Source organism: Plectropomus leopardus, chromosome 4 (genome assembly GCF_008729295.1).
Source record: "Plectropomus leopardus isolate mb chromosome 4, YSFRI_Pleo_2.0, whole genome shotgun sequence".
NCBI classification, from domain to species: domain Eukaryota; kingdom Metazoa; phylum Chordata; class Actinopteri; order Perciformes; family Serranidae; genus Plectropomus; species Plectropomus leopardus.
In genome coordinates this window covers 2,340,349-2,355,753 of record NC_056466.1, presented here as the reverse complement: position 1 = coordinate 2,355,753, position 15,405 = coordinate 2,340,349, and the positions used below count along the sequence as shown (strand labels likewise).

The following is a 15,405-nucleotide window of genomic DNA, read 5'->3' as shown; positions in this document are numbered from 1 at the left end:
TATATTTAAGTCCCATGAGACATTCTGGTAATGTAACATTTCATATTTGACAGATTCACAAACAGGGATCCCAGTCAAAGGTTTGATGATGAACTGTGAGAGTCGCAAAAGTGATTATCAATTAATTAATCCTGTTTTTCATCTCTGGGTGTGAGAAAATAAAGTGACCTGCTCACCAAGAAATTATTATCCGTTACTCAACACATCGTACCAAAAACACATCACAGTTTCCCAAATAAAGATGTCTAAAACCTTAAAATCACACACACATACATATATACTGTACAACATGTATAAACATTCTGCACTCTACGGCAGCCTGTAAGCTCAGCTTGCTAGTGGTCATAGATTCTGATACAGTAGCTACAAAAACAAGTTTCAAGTGATTATTGGCACGAGCAGGTCTGAGCCAGCGCAGCCAAACCGAAGCAAAGATCTTCTTACTGTTAAAATTATTCACATTAAAGGTAGAGCTGCCCAAGTTTAGAGCGTTAATCGAGCACCATGCGATCTGATGGGTGTTAATGCTTATATGCGAATAGTATAGGAACACTTTAAAACATCATCTTTCAGCAGATCGTATAAAGCAGACTTGTGGTTGTTCCAGATGGTTCTGTTACAGAGGTTATTGTGTAAAATTATTGTGATTCTGATTTTTGGTCTAATTAACTATTCAGAAAAACAAAAAGTATAACTAAATATGAATTCAAGCTAAAAGAAAGATTGCAAAATACTATTGACCTTAATGTGGTACTATAAAAACTTTTTTTTTCTTAAACAAAGAACATTATTAAAAGGTGAAAGTCAGGCTGCAGATTTCATCTGGACTCACAGATTTTCATATTCTCACAAACCACTATTGCACTATTTAAAGCACTGCTGATTAAAAGTCCATGTTCTTAACTGAATTATTAAAAAATAATAATAATGTCTAGCTTGACACACTATTATACTAAAGAAACGCTAAAATATTGATGTACAGAACCAAAAAAATTGACTATATGCAAAGTATTTCTGTCAGTAAAAGAAGCATTGGTTAACAGCAGTCACATATAGAGGATATATAAGGATTCATTTTATCCAAGTCAGGCAGCTTAACACTGAGGCGATCTGAGAGCAAAGATGCAGCGATTTTTTGTTTGTAACACTCATGTCTTAATGAAGGACCAGCGATGAAAAGAGCCACTGGCTTTGGTTTGGCTGTTCTGACCCTCGCTAAAGCTGCTGTATGTTAGTCACAGTTAAAAAATAGACTTACTACGATGAAAACATGATGATAAACATGAGAGGTTATAATATTAATACTGTCCAAGTCCGGTCCGAGACGAGATTGCGTGTTTACAGCGAGATCTCCTGAGCAGGAGAGAAACACATCCTGGTCACAGAGGAAGAGTCCTGCTGAGACGAATGGAGGGAGGAAAGAGAGGTGGAAGGACGGACAGATGGATGGGTGGGAGAGGATCTCATAAATTGCAGTTAAAACACTCACAGCTGCAATATTCTTCCAAAATATTGTTTTAAAAAGTTCAAACCTATGACAAAGAGTACCAGTTTACATTAGAACAACCGGGATTTACCATTTGACTTGCATGTTTGTTTGTTTTTTGTATAAATTATAATATAAAACTATGTTGGACACAGTGTGAGTCCTGTGCAAAGAAAACTGGTGTTACAATTCAAGACAAAATAAAAAATTTAAACTCAGAACTAATGGTTTTATGAGCACAAGTCGATGGAAACTGATACATACAACCAGTATTTTCATAGAAGTCTTGACTGATGTCTGTATTCAGCTGTTTCTTCACGTCAAAAAGAGTTACGGTTACAGCTCGATTAGGCCATTTAACTCGACTACTGTCCTTTTTCCAAGGATGCAAGCAGCGGGGGTGAATCCAGTCAATGACGGAAGTATGTCTGACTCCACCACGGCAGGAGGAGAGATGCCTCCTTTCAGCTAGTTGCTATAAACCTAAATTATTCATACAGTCTATGATACAGACAGAATCACAATGATAACTGTTTATTTACAATAACTCTGGGATAAAAAACTGCTGTATAGATACATATAATCAAACAGCACTGAGGGAACTCTGCCTTCATTTAATAGTTTGAAGTCATCATAAAATCAATATCAGTTTCAGTGAAGTTGATGCTTTATTTATAATGTTTTCACCGCTCTACCTTGCCGTAAGACAGCCCTTACTGACATTGTTGTGGGCGTATACTTTATTTATCAGAGGAGGGGGGTGCCTGAGATGTGACTTTTTTTTTTTAAAACCTATAAAATCCAACCTTTTTAAACTTGGTAGAAATGCAAGGCAATATGTATATTTACACATAGTTTGGTAAAAGACAAGATTCATTTTGGTTGGAAAGTTTTGAGTCATACCTTGGAAGCCTTCAGAGCTTTGTCCTCTTTGAAAATGAAGTCTGGATTTTTTACTACCAGCCCTGCCTTCCCCAACACAGGACCATTTAATGGACTGTTCACCTGTATGTAGAATTATTATTATTATTATTTTTGATAGCACGACAAAATTGAAACTTTAGGACATCTGCTAGTTCTAACACAATGTCAGAGAACAGATGACAATACAAAACTAACACAAGAGCGTATTCAACCCCGTGAAAAAGTAAAACAACAATACCTAAATGAATTAGATTTTGTCAACCTGTGTGTGCTTAAATAAAAAAACAAAACAAAAAAAAAAACTCACAGCTTGCAGGATGACGTTCTCTTTACCAGCTTTTCTTCCTGCCCTGGTGGCCATGTCCGGGGAGATGTGTCGGACTCGCCTCTCTGCTGTCAGCTGCTCACCTCGAGCTTTGCGCTGTTACCAAAGCATCAAGTGTAAAAAAATAAGGTTAGTTTAGTTCAGAAAATATACACAAAAAAAAATCCACTTACAGTCTGAACAGATTGTCAAAAATAAGAATGTAGTAGAGCCATTTAAAGAAAAGACATCACAGGATTTCTATATGTCAAAAGATGTTTTTAAGTTGAGAGAGAATAATTACACGCACATCACGTCGGTGCAAGACAATCAAAATAATAAAGACTTTATGAAGATCCAAGTAGGATCAGCATGTTGACCTTCTTAAACTTGTGCAGCATGGAGTAAGTTTGCAGGCGTTACTATTTCCCTCAATGTACAAGATGTATTAAAACTGTTTTGTTAGCTGCTTATACTTACATTAAAATTCTGCCAAATAAGCTTTTCTTGAAATAACGATTATCGATTGAACGGATTCATTTCTTTAGTTCACTGTAAAGTTGAAATAAACTGTATCACAGTTCACTGAAGACAAACCAATATTGATCTTCATGGTGTCTGACCACCTGTCATGTTTGCATTTGTGAAGCTAGAACCACCAAAGAGTTTAGTTTATATATGATTTGACTGAAATGATTCATCACATTACAGAACTTTAAACTTAATGACATAATACAAATGACCACTGAAATAATTAACAGAATGTGTGAAGCGACTTTGAGTTTGACATTGTCTCATTTCCATGTTGTTTGTGTTGATGTAAATGAAAAGTGGAAATAATCTGGGTCATTTCTTGTTCTTATTTGTTATTCTGCTCCTCGTCGTGACTTTTCAGGGTTGTTTAGTACCTTAATGAGGCCACCGAAGGAGCGGGAACGCGGATGTTTCTTGCTGGGGGCCAAGGGGGCCTGGTGGGACTCATTAGTAGGCGTCCCTGTGGTGGTCTGTTTGACTAACTGTACAAAGAAAACAACTTACATTTTAAACTGAAAACATTTTTCACACAAACTCTAGAAGTAAAGTGACTTGCAATTTGAGAGCAGAAGAAACTAAGTTTCTGTATTTATGTTTTCAGTGAAAAAACCCTGAGCTGAACCTGTCGGACGAGTTTCTTCTTCTTGGCGGAGTCCGGCATGTTGTGGTGGACGTGTCTGAAGAGCTCTTTCAGCGCCTCTTCTGTGTACTGCTGAGCCGGTGACTGGCACTGCTCCTGAGAGCTGGGGCCCAGAACCGCCGTCCTCTTCAGGGGCAACACTGTCCGCTGTGCAGGAGAGCTGCTCGCCGCCAGCAGCTCCAGATCATCCTGAGTGAGGAGAGGGCAAGTCAGGCCCAGGGACAGGAAGGCTCTACAGCAGGAGATTAAAACTGCCCAAAACATCACTGGTTCCCATCTACAGAGCACCAGTGACCTCTGTGAAGTGAGGTGTCTGCACAGAGCCCAAAGGATACTGAAACACAGCACCCACCCGAGCCACAGCCTGTTCACCCTGCTGCCATCTGGGAAAAGAAAGAAGTATTCGCTGCCGAACCGCCAGATTACGGAGCAGCATCACCCCCAGGCTGTGAGACTCATCAACCCCTCTTTTGACTTACAAAGATGTATCAGGATTTTTATTTCATTTCAGTATCAATTTTAATTTCATTTTTTAAACTACATTTACAAAAACACTAATAAATCTACCTTGTAATTTGTGTATGCAAAATGACGGCTTACAACTAAATAGACATGTAGGAAATGTTCAGTCTCATTCAATGCTCCAAAATATACTTGACACTATCACTGTTATTACAGGGTTCCTATAATTTAAAGTTAAATTTAAGACTTTTTTAAAGACATTTTTAATGCCACTGAAAATAAAATGTTTCAATAAAGTGCATTGTGCCACAGTAATAATCATCCATATGAAAGAGAGTGAAAAGAATCTTTGATGCAGTTAATTCGCATCAGTGTTTTTCAGCTCAGTCCTAAATGCATGTTAAAAAAAAGATGCATAAAAATCATATGTCCCATGGGTTAGCAGTTTTAAAACGTCTGAGCAACTAATTTTTGATGTTAATTTAGGCCTTATTTTTAGATTAATGAATTCGATGCCTTTTAAGACATTTGAAGGATCTGTGGGAACCCTGCACTATACATTCACTCTCCGTTTTAAGAGAACGTTTCTCTGTTTGACAAAAATTTGAGTTATTTATCTACTTTTCAATTTGTCAGATTTAACATTTGTGTTTTTACATTAGTTGTTGTTCTGTTTTGTTTTACAAAGTTTATCTTATCCATTTAGTATCCAGCAAAGGATGGAGATAGATTAATTGAAAGCAGTTTTAACAGGAGGTAAAATGGTGACAAAATGTTAAACATTTAGTAGTGTGTTGTTGGAAAATGGTGCTCTAATGTGAAATTCCTGCACCAACCTTAGTCTGCAGAGCCTTGGTCCCAGTGAAGTGCACTCTGGCATATTCCCGCAGGTAAACTGGAGCCTGAACACACAGCAAACTCATGTCACTCATCTGCATAAAACCAGTTATATCAATGTCCCACCCTTTGCATTCGCCCACTCAACTATGTCCGACTAAGTTTTACAGTTTGATAATCACCCTGAAGAGTTTCTGTGAGTGTTTGATGAGGAAGGCCATGCTGTTGTTCAGTTTCTTCAGATTGTCTTTCAGGTCACCTGCTGTCATCTAGAGCAGAGAAGAACAAAAAGCACTTATTATTATTAACACAGCAGCACACAAAAATCAAAATAAAACAGCTTCATTACCTCTCTTTATCTCCATATTTGTTATTTTTTTGTTACTTTGATTTTTTTTCTTCTTGTCTCTCTCTCTCATCTGTTATTTTGTGTAATGCATGCCCACTAGCACATGTGGAAGACTTAATGGGTGGGTGGGTGTGCAGTTCAAGAATTCAGACTGTTTTCTGATACTACCAATACCTTATAAACCAGCAGGTTTCATGCCACTTTAAAGGAGGAAAGACTCCTTTGAGAAAATTTAAGTAATGTTTTAGAAGGGGAACCTTTTGTTATGGCAGACTTTGTTCATCAGAGTGCAAAGTATTTTTGTTTTGGTTGTTTTTTATCTATCTATCTATCTAGCTATCTATCTATCTATCTATCTATCTATCTATCTATCTATCTATCTATCTATCTATCTATCTATCTATCTATCTATCTATACCTAAGTTTTCTGGATCACGTTATGATCAATTCCTCCTACTCATTTTCAGACATTAAATACTTATGTTTGTTTGCAGAATATGTTCAATGGGTATTCTGATGTTGTTTTTTTCTTGCTTATATTTTGTTTTTGTTGTCTTATTTTATTTACCATGTTCAAAATGATGCTCAAACTATAACTATAACTAACTATAACTTTATTGTAATGGTGTCTTGTAACCCTGTGAAGGTGTGGCACATGTTTGTGTGCATGACACAAATTTAAGAATCAATCATTAACCTACAATGACAACATCTGTTTAAGTTCTAGCCATAGAGTCTCTACGAATAATGTGACTTTAGCAGTTTTCAGTAAATTTTCTTTGTTGGATGAATAACTGTGATTAACAACAAGTTACCAAAGTGAGCAGAAAAGTGTAGAACTATGATTTTTGTCATATTTGTGAAGCCCCTCCTTGAACCCTGTTTATGAAGTCATAAACTATAATTCTTACATGTCTGGGCCAGAGGACATGTGGAGCAAACATGAGGGCCAGGTTGAAGGCGGACATCTTGTTCTTGTCCTGCTGCTTGGCAGTGTGGTAAAGAAGGTCCAGCAGCAGTTTGAGCAGTGAGCGGTTGGCCTGAGGTAACAGCAGGAAGAGGAGCTGCAGGGCCTCGATCTGACGCTCCTTGTTGGGAATCGCAGTTTTGTTGCCGTGTTCGTCAAACAGAGTCATATCTGCAGAAGGGACGGGGACGGAGGAGATAAAGTTAGGAATAGATTTACTAAAATCTCTACAAAACCATAAATATTGCCTGCTGCTCTACCACTGCCTCCATCAGCTGTCGTGGAAGGTAAAGAGGAGCAGATATTCAAAATAGTGTGCACTTATACTGATACTGATTATTTTTTAGGTAGCTAAAAAATGTTTTGCTGCAGCCCCGTCCACAGCAGGACACCACTTAGCTTCCGTGCTGGTGTGGAGGGACTGTGCTTTATTTATCAGAGAAGGGGTGTGTCACTTTTTATTTAAAATAGATATATAATTCTACCTTGTCAAGAAGTATGTACCTTAAATAAGACAAAATTTAAAACACAAATCCCTCTTCAGTTTAGATTTTTTTAAATGTCTGACCTGTTTGGCAGCACGCCTTCCCCTTCATAAACGAAGAACAGTCCCTATCCGTCCCTATCCGTAAACACTGAGGGAGAGGCTGGTGCAGCAAAAAGGAGCATGTGCAGAACGCCAAGTCTGTTAAATTACTACTGAGGTTTTAACATGATGGAAGAAATTGAATTTCAATCGCATTATCTGTGTGTGTTAGTCCGATCTCAAGAAATTCGATTTAGTCTGATTTCAGTCGGGGTAACACGTTTACATGTATTTTAAAAGTCCAGTTTTAGTCAGATCAACACAGTAATCTGACTCTAACATCAAGTAAACGTACTGAATGACATACATATTAAATGTCTTTTTGCACTTTTATTAAAAAAGGCTTTTAAGATATGAAATCATATGTTTTTTGACATCCTGACTCATGAAGTTCAGAGGTGATACTTTTCAAAAATAAGCATAAAATAGTATGCTAAAATATCTAACAAACATTGATGCTGCTTGTCTAGATTTGTGCCCTAATATAAGAAAATAGAAAAAGTGTTATAAAATGTGTGTGTGTGTGTGTGTGTGTGTGCTATGTACATACCTGCTATTTTGAGGTGTGCGTGGAAGTGTCTGTGTGTGAGCAGGGGCTCAGGCAGCTCTCCCAGGAACGTCTTGAGCAGCGTGGCCACATCATTTGGGTGAAAGTCCCCAGAATGCAGGTCAACATCGGCCCCGCTGTTGAGGAGCTCCTTCAGGGCCTGCTGTCTCACACTGTTCCCCGGCACCCGAAACAGACCCTCCACGTGGAGATCTGAAAGTGTAAGAGCAGGTGAGAATCAAGAAGTAAAACCAGAAAGCATCTGATAATTCCAAAATAGTTTGGTCTATTTGAATGTGTGCTTATTTATTCTTAGGATATGTCTTTTTTCATTCTAGCTAATTTAAAGAAAGCATGCCATTCACACTACTACAAAACAAAAAGAAAAGTAAAATGCTGTAAACATCTATCAGTGGAAATGGACTAAAGGCAGACAAAAGGGTTCTTCAGTGTTTCAATGCAATCATGAATGTATTAAATCTTTTATCAGAGCATTTTGTTTTTTCTTTAATCACCAGTAAGCAGTTATTTCTGTTGGTTTCTAAAAGCCACAGCAGTGAGGATGTTACAACTTTTTTTTTTTTGATGACTCACTTTTGCTGAGGTACTCAATGAGCTGGTAGATCTGGGCGATGCAGCTCTCTGTCAGTGGGGATCCAAACACAACGCCTTTATCTGTGGAAGATAAAGGACATACAAGTGAGTGTACAGAGTGCTCACACTAGTATTTTTGCTCATCCTTTACAACCGTACAGCTTTTTTTTCTGTTGTACTTTTTTTGTAATAGTACTTTTTAAAGTATATTTTTACATTTCTTTGTTGTAACTTTTCTATCTATATTTATGGAACTTTGCCTTACTTATATTTCCATGTTAATTGTATGATTGATCTAACTATGCAGTTTGGTAGAAAAATGTATGTGCATGTATCAGTATCAGCAAAAATCCACTATTGTTCAATCCTAGTTTACAACTAGATATCTGGAATATTTCTCGGACTCTAATATGTAAACTCTCTGACACTCTCCACACAAATATTTAGCTATTCACTGGGGCAGTCTGTTTTTTACCTAATGTCTGTGTTCACTTGATCAAATATGCTTTTGTCTATATTTTTTAGATTATGAATAATGGACATTACATGGTGGAATCTGGTCTTCCAAATGCTGCAAATATCAGTGTGTATACGAAAAAAAAGGGGCATTCACTGCAACAACTGGTAGTGGTAAATACTGATATCATCTAGTTGACCTCTGACCTTTGCGTTTGAGGAAGTTGAATGAGCGAAAGAAGCCTCCATTTCCACCCGTTGGGGTCTTCGGGCCCTCCTCACCAAGGAGCTGTGCAAACTCTGTCCCAGGAAGATCAATAAGGCGAGTGATGTTACTGAGCACCAGCTCCAGGAAAATGTCGCCGTTCTCATGGCGCAGTTTCTCCACAAAAAAGTCCGGGTTGAAGATAACTGGCGGTCGGCCGGCATGAGAACCTCCAGGTGATTCGTCATGATTGATCACCATGCTGCACACTGTACCTCTGACGGGGAGACACAGGAAGATTGTAGAGGACATAGTACACAAGTGACAATAACAAAAAAAACACAGGCTTCTTAGTCTTAAAATTTGACAACCGCTGCTTGGTGGATTTGTGTGTGCTTCAACAATCAGTCTAGATGGTGTATGAGATTGTTTTCAACATGAAATTTTGTTTCAGTCGGATCACGCAGCAGCCGCTAACAGCCCTTTCTGACCCAAACAGCTGACTGGCGGCGGATAAGAAATGTAGCGCCAAATCAAAGGGCTGTGTGATGGCGAGGTAAAGCAGTGAAAATACCCTAAATACAGCATCCACTTAGACTGATATTGGTTTTTTTTTTCATAGGCATGCCTTTTGGCTAAGTGGCTAAAACACGTTTTGATATCAACCCCTGTGGTGTACACCCATCTGCATCTTTAACTAGCTTTACAATTATTTGATAACTTAAAGTTACTGACTACTTTACAAAATAAGATTTTTGCACATCTATAAATAACATAATTTGTAGGATAGTATCAGACCTATCCTATCTAACTAAATTTTAACTTGCTGGTGTAAAGTTGGTTTGCCCAAACATGTACTGACACAAGATTGGGAATTTTTAGGCTCTCAACATCTTTTCTTGATTTCAACTCAACACTTTCTTCTCTTGCTCTTACAAACAACAAAAAAAGTAACAGGTTTTTAAAATATTGCAAAAAAAAGGGCATGTGCCTTGGTATGAGCAGAAAGAATTAATATCACCAAACCAGACTCTAACCCTAACCCTAACCCTCTCTTACATGAAATGTAACTAAATCCAAGCAATCAACTTTTTTTTGTTTATTTGTTTGTTTTCATTTTCTTTTGTATGTTTGTTCACTTTTTTTGCATCTTTATGTTCACTATTGTGGTTTATCCGATATCCAATCCAATATCAATATCATTGCTTTGTTGACTTTGTATTTGGTTATATATATGCATTACATGGTAAATAAGGGATTTTTAAAATGCATATATATATATTTATAATACATAAAAATAAAATATTATTCGGCAAAATTCCCTGATGTGATACGAATTGTGTTTGCTTTTGTTTCTGTCCGTGACCACTCTTGCTTTTTATTTAAAGACTTTTAATGAATCATGTATTAATGTAATGATGATTTAATTATTTGTAGAAATTCATTATTGTGTTTTCGTGTATGTGTCCTTGTTTACCTGACGTATTGTATACCTTTTGTTGTTAAATAAAGTTTAAAAAAAACCGAGCTAACGTTAACTGATGTGAGCTGTGAACTCCCACTAACGTTATTAAATGTGTTTCCGAAAATAACAATGCTAGCGACAACATGTTGCCGTTAACTGGTAATTAACTGGTTAATATTCAGTTTTTTAACAGTAACTTTAGACAGCTAACGTTACGTTAACGCTAACGTTAGCTTAGCATTAAAATGACTTCGCTCGAGCTAACATTAGTGACAGCCCTTGTCAATCAGTCTCGCGAGCAGCCTACGTACCGCATTTACACCGATTAAAATGTCAAATTCTGCTTTAGTCATAACTTATTCTGACGCTACGTCAATGTAAATAACATTTAAATGTGTTAATGTTCGTATTTGTTCCTTCTTACCTTCTATTATGTGTGTTTTCATCGACATCTTTACCCGCAGCCATGTTCGGTTTGAATCCTCCGCTGTTGTCCCCCAAGCCCCGCCCACCTAGTCGATCATTGGTTGTTTGTCTAAAGTGGGCGGGCTCCGATTTGCATGTTTCTGACTGTGATTGGTCGGTTTGAATTCAGTAGCTTTGTCAAGAGGAAAACAACATCTGTATGCAGCACCAAGCAGGACTCTGTGAAGACTATAAATACGTGCTCCAAATTTCATCTGTTGATTCAGTTTTAATATATAACTTTTTTATTATTATTTTTTAATCTCTTCGTGCCACTTTCAATTTGTATTTGTGTCGAGAAATGTTAATAACTCTTGGGTCTGTGTATCAAATGTACATTTAATTATTCAGTTCTGATTGGCAAACTAAAAAACAAAAATGCGAGTGAGAATCTCATTGGGTTTTTTGTAGAAACCAAATATTGAAAAAGGGCATGTGTTTTGTTTTCTCGTGGTTTATTCAAATAAATAAGAAACAGTTAGGAAATAACTATTTTACCTTGTAACTTTTATGCACAGTATGGAGCAGGCCTAAGCAGTGCACTAGAATAAACAGGGCTCTGGGCCTAAGGTGAAAAATGAAACAAGAAGCCATGGTAACAAGGCAGCACACACCCAAAAAAAGTGAAAGCGGGTGGCAGTGCTTCTTGTGTGTCTCATTAAAAGGACAGTTGTGGGTTTCTGAAGTGGAACTGTATGAGGTACTTATGTACAGTCTAAACAGCTGGTGGTCGGCACACTCCTCGTTTGCAGAAACACACGGGGTGCACACCCCACAGGGATTGATATCAAAACGTGTATTAGCCAAAAAAAGGTGCACCAAAAAATCAATATTAATATCTAAGTGGACGCTGTATTAAGAGTATTTTCACCGCTTTACCTTGCTGTCACACAGCTTATTCCTATGGCACTCCATTTTTCATCCGCCGCTGGTCAGCTATTTGGGTCAGGAATTGCTGTTAGCAGCTGTCACCTGATCCAACTGAAACCAAACTTTAAGTGGAAAACACTCTCAATACAGCCTCCACTTACACGGATAGGTTACTGTATTTTTTAGGGAGATATTTTTAAAGTCTCTGAATGTCGGCTCTGCTCTCATTCTCCGCTTTTATTCTCTGCCGGTGTCTCCGCCGGTGTCTCCGAATGTCCGCTCCACTCTCATTCTCCACCAATGTCTCCGCTGGTGTCCGTTCCGCTCTCATTCTCCGCCAGTGTCTCCGCTGCCAGTGTCTGCTCTGTTCTCATTCTCCGCTGGTGTCTCCGCCAGTGTCCACTCTGCTCTCATTCTCTGCTGGTGTCTCTGCCGATGTCCGTTCGGCTCTCATTCTTGGCTGGTGTCTCAGCCGGTGTCTCAGCCAGTGTCTCAGCCGGTGTCCGTACAAGTACAAGTAGGTTACAAGAAAATTTCCTGAAAATTAGTAAAAGAGAAAAAAAAAAGTTTAAAATAAATAAACATAAATAACAACAATAAACATACATAAATAAACCCCAAACAAATAAAAAACATCTCAAAAGTACTTTAAAATTATTAGAATTGTGTAACATAATTTTCTAGGTTTTCAATTTGTAGTTTGTGGAGCATTTCTCACCATGTTGCTAATTGCCTTTTCCCCATGTCCCATGTACCCTAACCCTAAGTAAAAGGTGATGTTGCTCCCAGTTTTAAAGAGTTGAACAATGCGCGCATTCAAAACCCTACTTTAGTAAAGTAATAAGTATTGTCAATACTGTGTAGTTAAAGTAGCAAAATTAAATTAACTCGTTTTGCAGTAAAATGCCCCCTGTGACTGCTATTTAAGTGTGTGTGAGTTGTCTTCACTGTCATTGCGGAAACTGGTAAACTTGTACTTTGAGATATGCATAACTTCTAAAATACCCAGTTTTAGTGAGAAAACTCGCGCATATTAATACCATTATGAGGAAGGAAATGAGCAGTACTTCTGTCAGCTTCCGTCTTTTGCTTACTGTGCTGACCAGAGAGGAACGGCAACTTTAATGACTGCATCTCTCGCTTCTGTAAGCAGAACTGTTTATTGATGTGAAAAATATTTATCACACACATTATTTAGCTGTTGTGGTGATTTTTGTTTTCTCTGAAGTACTGCAGATATGAGAGGAGCAGCTAGGATTTTCCCTGCAGCAGTGTGTGGATTTGTTGTCTTCCTTCTCTCAGTGTCAGGTACTGTTGATCTATATTTACATTGTAGGACATAAAAAAAAAGAAAACAAAAGAAAACAAACTAAAATATTTGTTTTTCCTTCTCATGCTGTCCCTTAGGACTGCAGTAAGATTTACACACCCAGTGTAATCTTTATAGCATATCAAATACTTTTCATTTAAAGTTCTCCATATTTGTGTTCAAAAATACCATCATGAAAGCCATAAATGCAAAAGTTAAAAAAGGCAATTTCTTGCAATTTGAGAGGAATCTTTGCCTTTTCAACATTATAAAAAGAAATCAAACCAATTTGCTCAAATTTAAAAGGTTTAAACACTTTTGAAAAACACGAACAAAATACAACAAACTGACACTGATCCACGTTTCAAAGGGTTAAAAATCTTTGTTTTCTAATTACTTATCTTTTGTCCTTTGTCTTACATGACTGTAAGAGGTTTCACAGCCGATATATTTTGTGAAATGTATTGCAGTTTTTGAAGTTGAAGACTGAAATTGAAGAAGCTTCATAAAATCTTTCCTCTGTTGCTATGATACTGATTGTTGTTGCTGCTGCGCTCTGTTACAGTGATACAGGGTCAGGATGAGCAACACTCTCCTCCAGTGTGTAAGTTTACTCTCTCTGGTCTAATATTTGAGTTAATGTTTTATCAACCATTCAACATTTCTAAAGGCTTTTGACTTAAACGAGACTGAACTTTTACAGTTTTTTCACTGTTTTGCAAATGTCCTCACTAGGTGACCCACTGTATTATTCATGATATAAATGATTTTCTGTGCATCGATTTTTTTGCATCTGTGCAGGTGTTACATTTGTTGGGTTGTCCATTCTCAAGAATGGGACTTTTCAAAATAGTAATAACATAACATAATAGTAATCAAACTTTGCCAAATCATTCTGTTACTTTCTGATAGTCTGAGTGATATTTTTCCTTATAATCTGCCGTTATCGACAGTTATCTAAATACATCATACAGCAGCCATGTGTTGATACCTGCTCACATAACTGTGGTCTACTATAGTCATGACACATGTAAATGATTTTCTCCATGTATGAAATGTGTTTCTGTGCATGTTGTTCTGCAGATCCTCCAAAGTCTCCCTCTGTGTCAGTGAGTCCCTCTGGTGACATAAATGAGAACAGTCTAGTGATTCTAACCTGTAACAGTGACGCTAATCCAGCAGCTACTTATATCTGGTACGAGTTACGTGCAAACCCCCAACCTCTCAGTGATGAGCGGCGGCTTGTCTTCACGTCCATCAAGTCCTCTGACAAAGGACTGTATTATTGTGTAGCTGAGAACAAAGTGGGGTCAGCAAGATCTAAATCCATCTCCATTAATGTGAAATGTGAGTAAACATTTCCATTTCAAAAGCAACATTCAGCTGATGGCTGTCAGTGTTTTTCATACCTGCTTCACGCTGACAGCCTGCAGCTGCAGGTCACTGAGCAGCAGTGGATGATGAAAAGGTCGTCGGCACCAGATTTAATCTGGACTAATGATGGTTGATTTTCCGAACTGAAGACACAAAACTATATCGTGATTTTGATGTTTTCACACATGCAGCATCTTCCTGTTTTCTTCTACATGAACATGTACACACTGTATATTATTGCACAGTAATAGCAGAGCTGTTTTTATTAACTATGTAATAAGAGCTGTTAGTGGTTCATATAATTCAAGTAAATTAAGAGCTAATCTACAGATGTATTTTTACCCATTTTAAGTGAACAAGATAACATCTATCAAGAGTGCAAAAACAAGAACCAAATGTTGCCAAATCATAGTTACGTAGACGTTGGTGTGATGTTCTGCTTGTCTGTACAGTTAACAGTAATCTGATTTAAATTATGTAAATATAACACAACAGCAGCTGAGTGTTCGCACATCTGTGTTCTACAATAACTATGACGTAAATTATTCAGAATTTATGCCGAATTTTTAAAATTTATATAAAATCTGTCTGTGCATGTTTTCCCACAGATGCTCCAAAGCGTCCCCGTGTGTCAGTGAGTCCCTCTGGTGACATTAAAGAGGGCTGTAAAGTGACTCTGACCTGCAGCAGTGATGCTAACCCAGCAGCTAAATACACCTGGTACAAGTCAAATGGAAACGTCAAACCTCCCAGTAATGAACCACAGCTTGTCTTCAGCTCCATCACGTCCTCTGACTCTGGACACTATTATTGTGCAGCTGAGAACCGGCTGGGGACGAAACCATCTGAATACTCATATATTGATGTGAAATGTGAGTTTTTAATTGCAGTAAATTGATTGAAGACAATGTATGTGAGAACTGAAATTGTTGGTGTGCCTTTGAGACACTTTTTTGGTGGCACAGTGCTTGTTTCAGAAACACACACAAACACCATGATACCACATTTTCTTAAAGTTAATTTATTTTCAT

The 15,405-nt window shown here is 37.7% G+C and overlaps 1 protein-coding gene and 1 long non-coding RNA gene across 2 annotated transcripts; one reads left to right on the top strand and one right to left on the bottom strand.

Moving 5' to 3' along the window:
• Nucleotides 1-1,048: 1,048 nt before the first annotated feature.
• arhgap19 (Rho GTPase activating protein 19) lies at nucleotides 1,049-10,843 on the bottom strand. The gene is made up of 12 exons (XM_042485335.1): nucleotides 10,781-10,843; nucleotides 8,894-9,168; nucleotides 8,231-8,311; nucleotides 7,640-7,849; nucleotides 6,448-6,674; nucleotides 5,370-5,456; nucleotides 5,187-5,252; nucleotides 3,871-4,077; nucleotides 3,623-3,730; nucleotides 2,718-2,831; nucleotides 2,390-2,491; nucleotides 1,049-1,395 (listed from the first exon to the last, which is right to left on the bottom strand). Exons 1-12 carry the CDS (start codon nucleotides 10,822-10,824, stop codon nucleotides 1,339-1,341), a joined length of 1,578 nt encoding a protein of 525 aa, XP_042341269.1. The 5' UTR covers nucleotides 10,825-10,843; the 3' UTR covers nucleotides 1,049-1,338.
• Nucleotides 10,844-12,931: 2,088 nt separating this feature from the next.
• LOC121941631 lies at nucleotides 12,932-15,222 on the top strand. The gene is made up of 4 exons (XR_006105764.1): nucleotides 12,932-12,999; nucleotides 13,566-13,604; nucleotides 14,084-14,347; nucleotides 14,983-15,222. It is a non-coding gene; the product is annotated as an uncharacterized LOC121941631 (long non-coding RNA).
• The last annotated feature ends 183 nt before the right edge of the window (nucleotides 15,223-15,405 follow it).

What these genes read in the sequence shown, in the direction of transcription:
- arhgap19 (XM_042485335.1), bottom strand. Translation starts at nt 10,824, where the DNA reads ATGGCTGCGGGTAAAGATGTCGATGAAAACACACATAATAGAAG. An exon ending in CAACTTCCTCAAACGCAAAG is followed by an intron (nt 8,312 to 8,893) that starts GTCAGAGGTCAA and finishes TATCTTCCACAG; the next exon opens with ATAAAGGCGTTGTGTTTGGA. An exon ending in CATTGAGTACCTCAGCAAAA is followed by an intron (nt 7,850 to 8,230) that starts GTGAGTCATCAA and finishes TTACACTTTCAG; the next exon opens with ATCTCCACGTGGAGGGTCTG.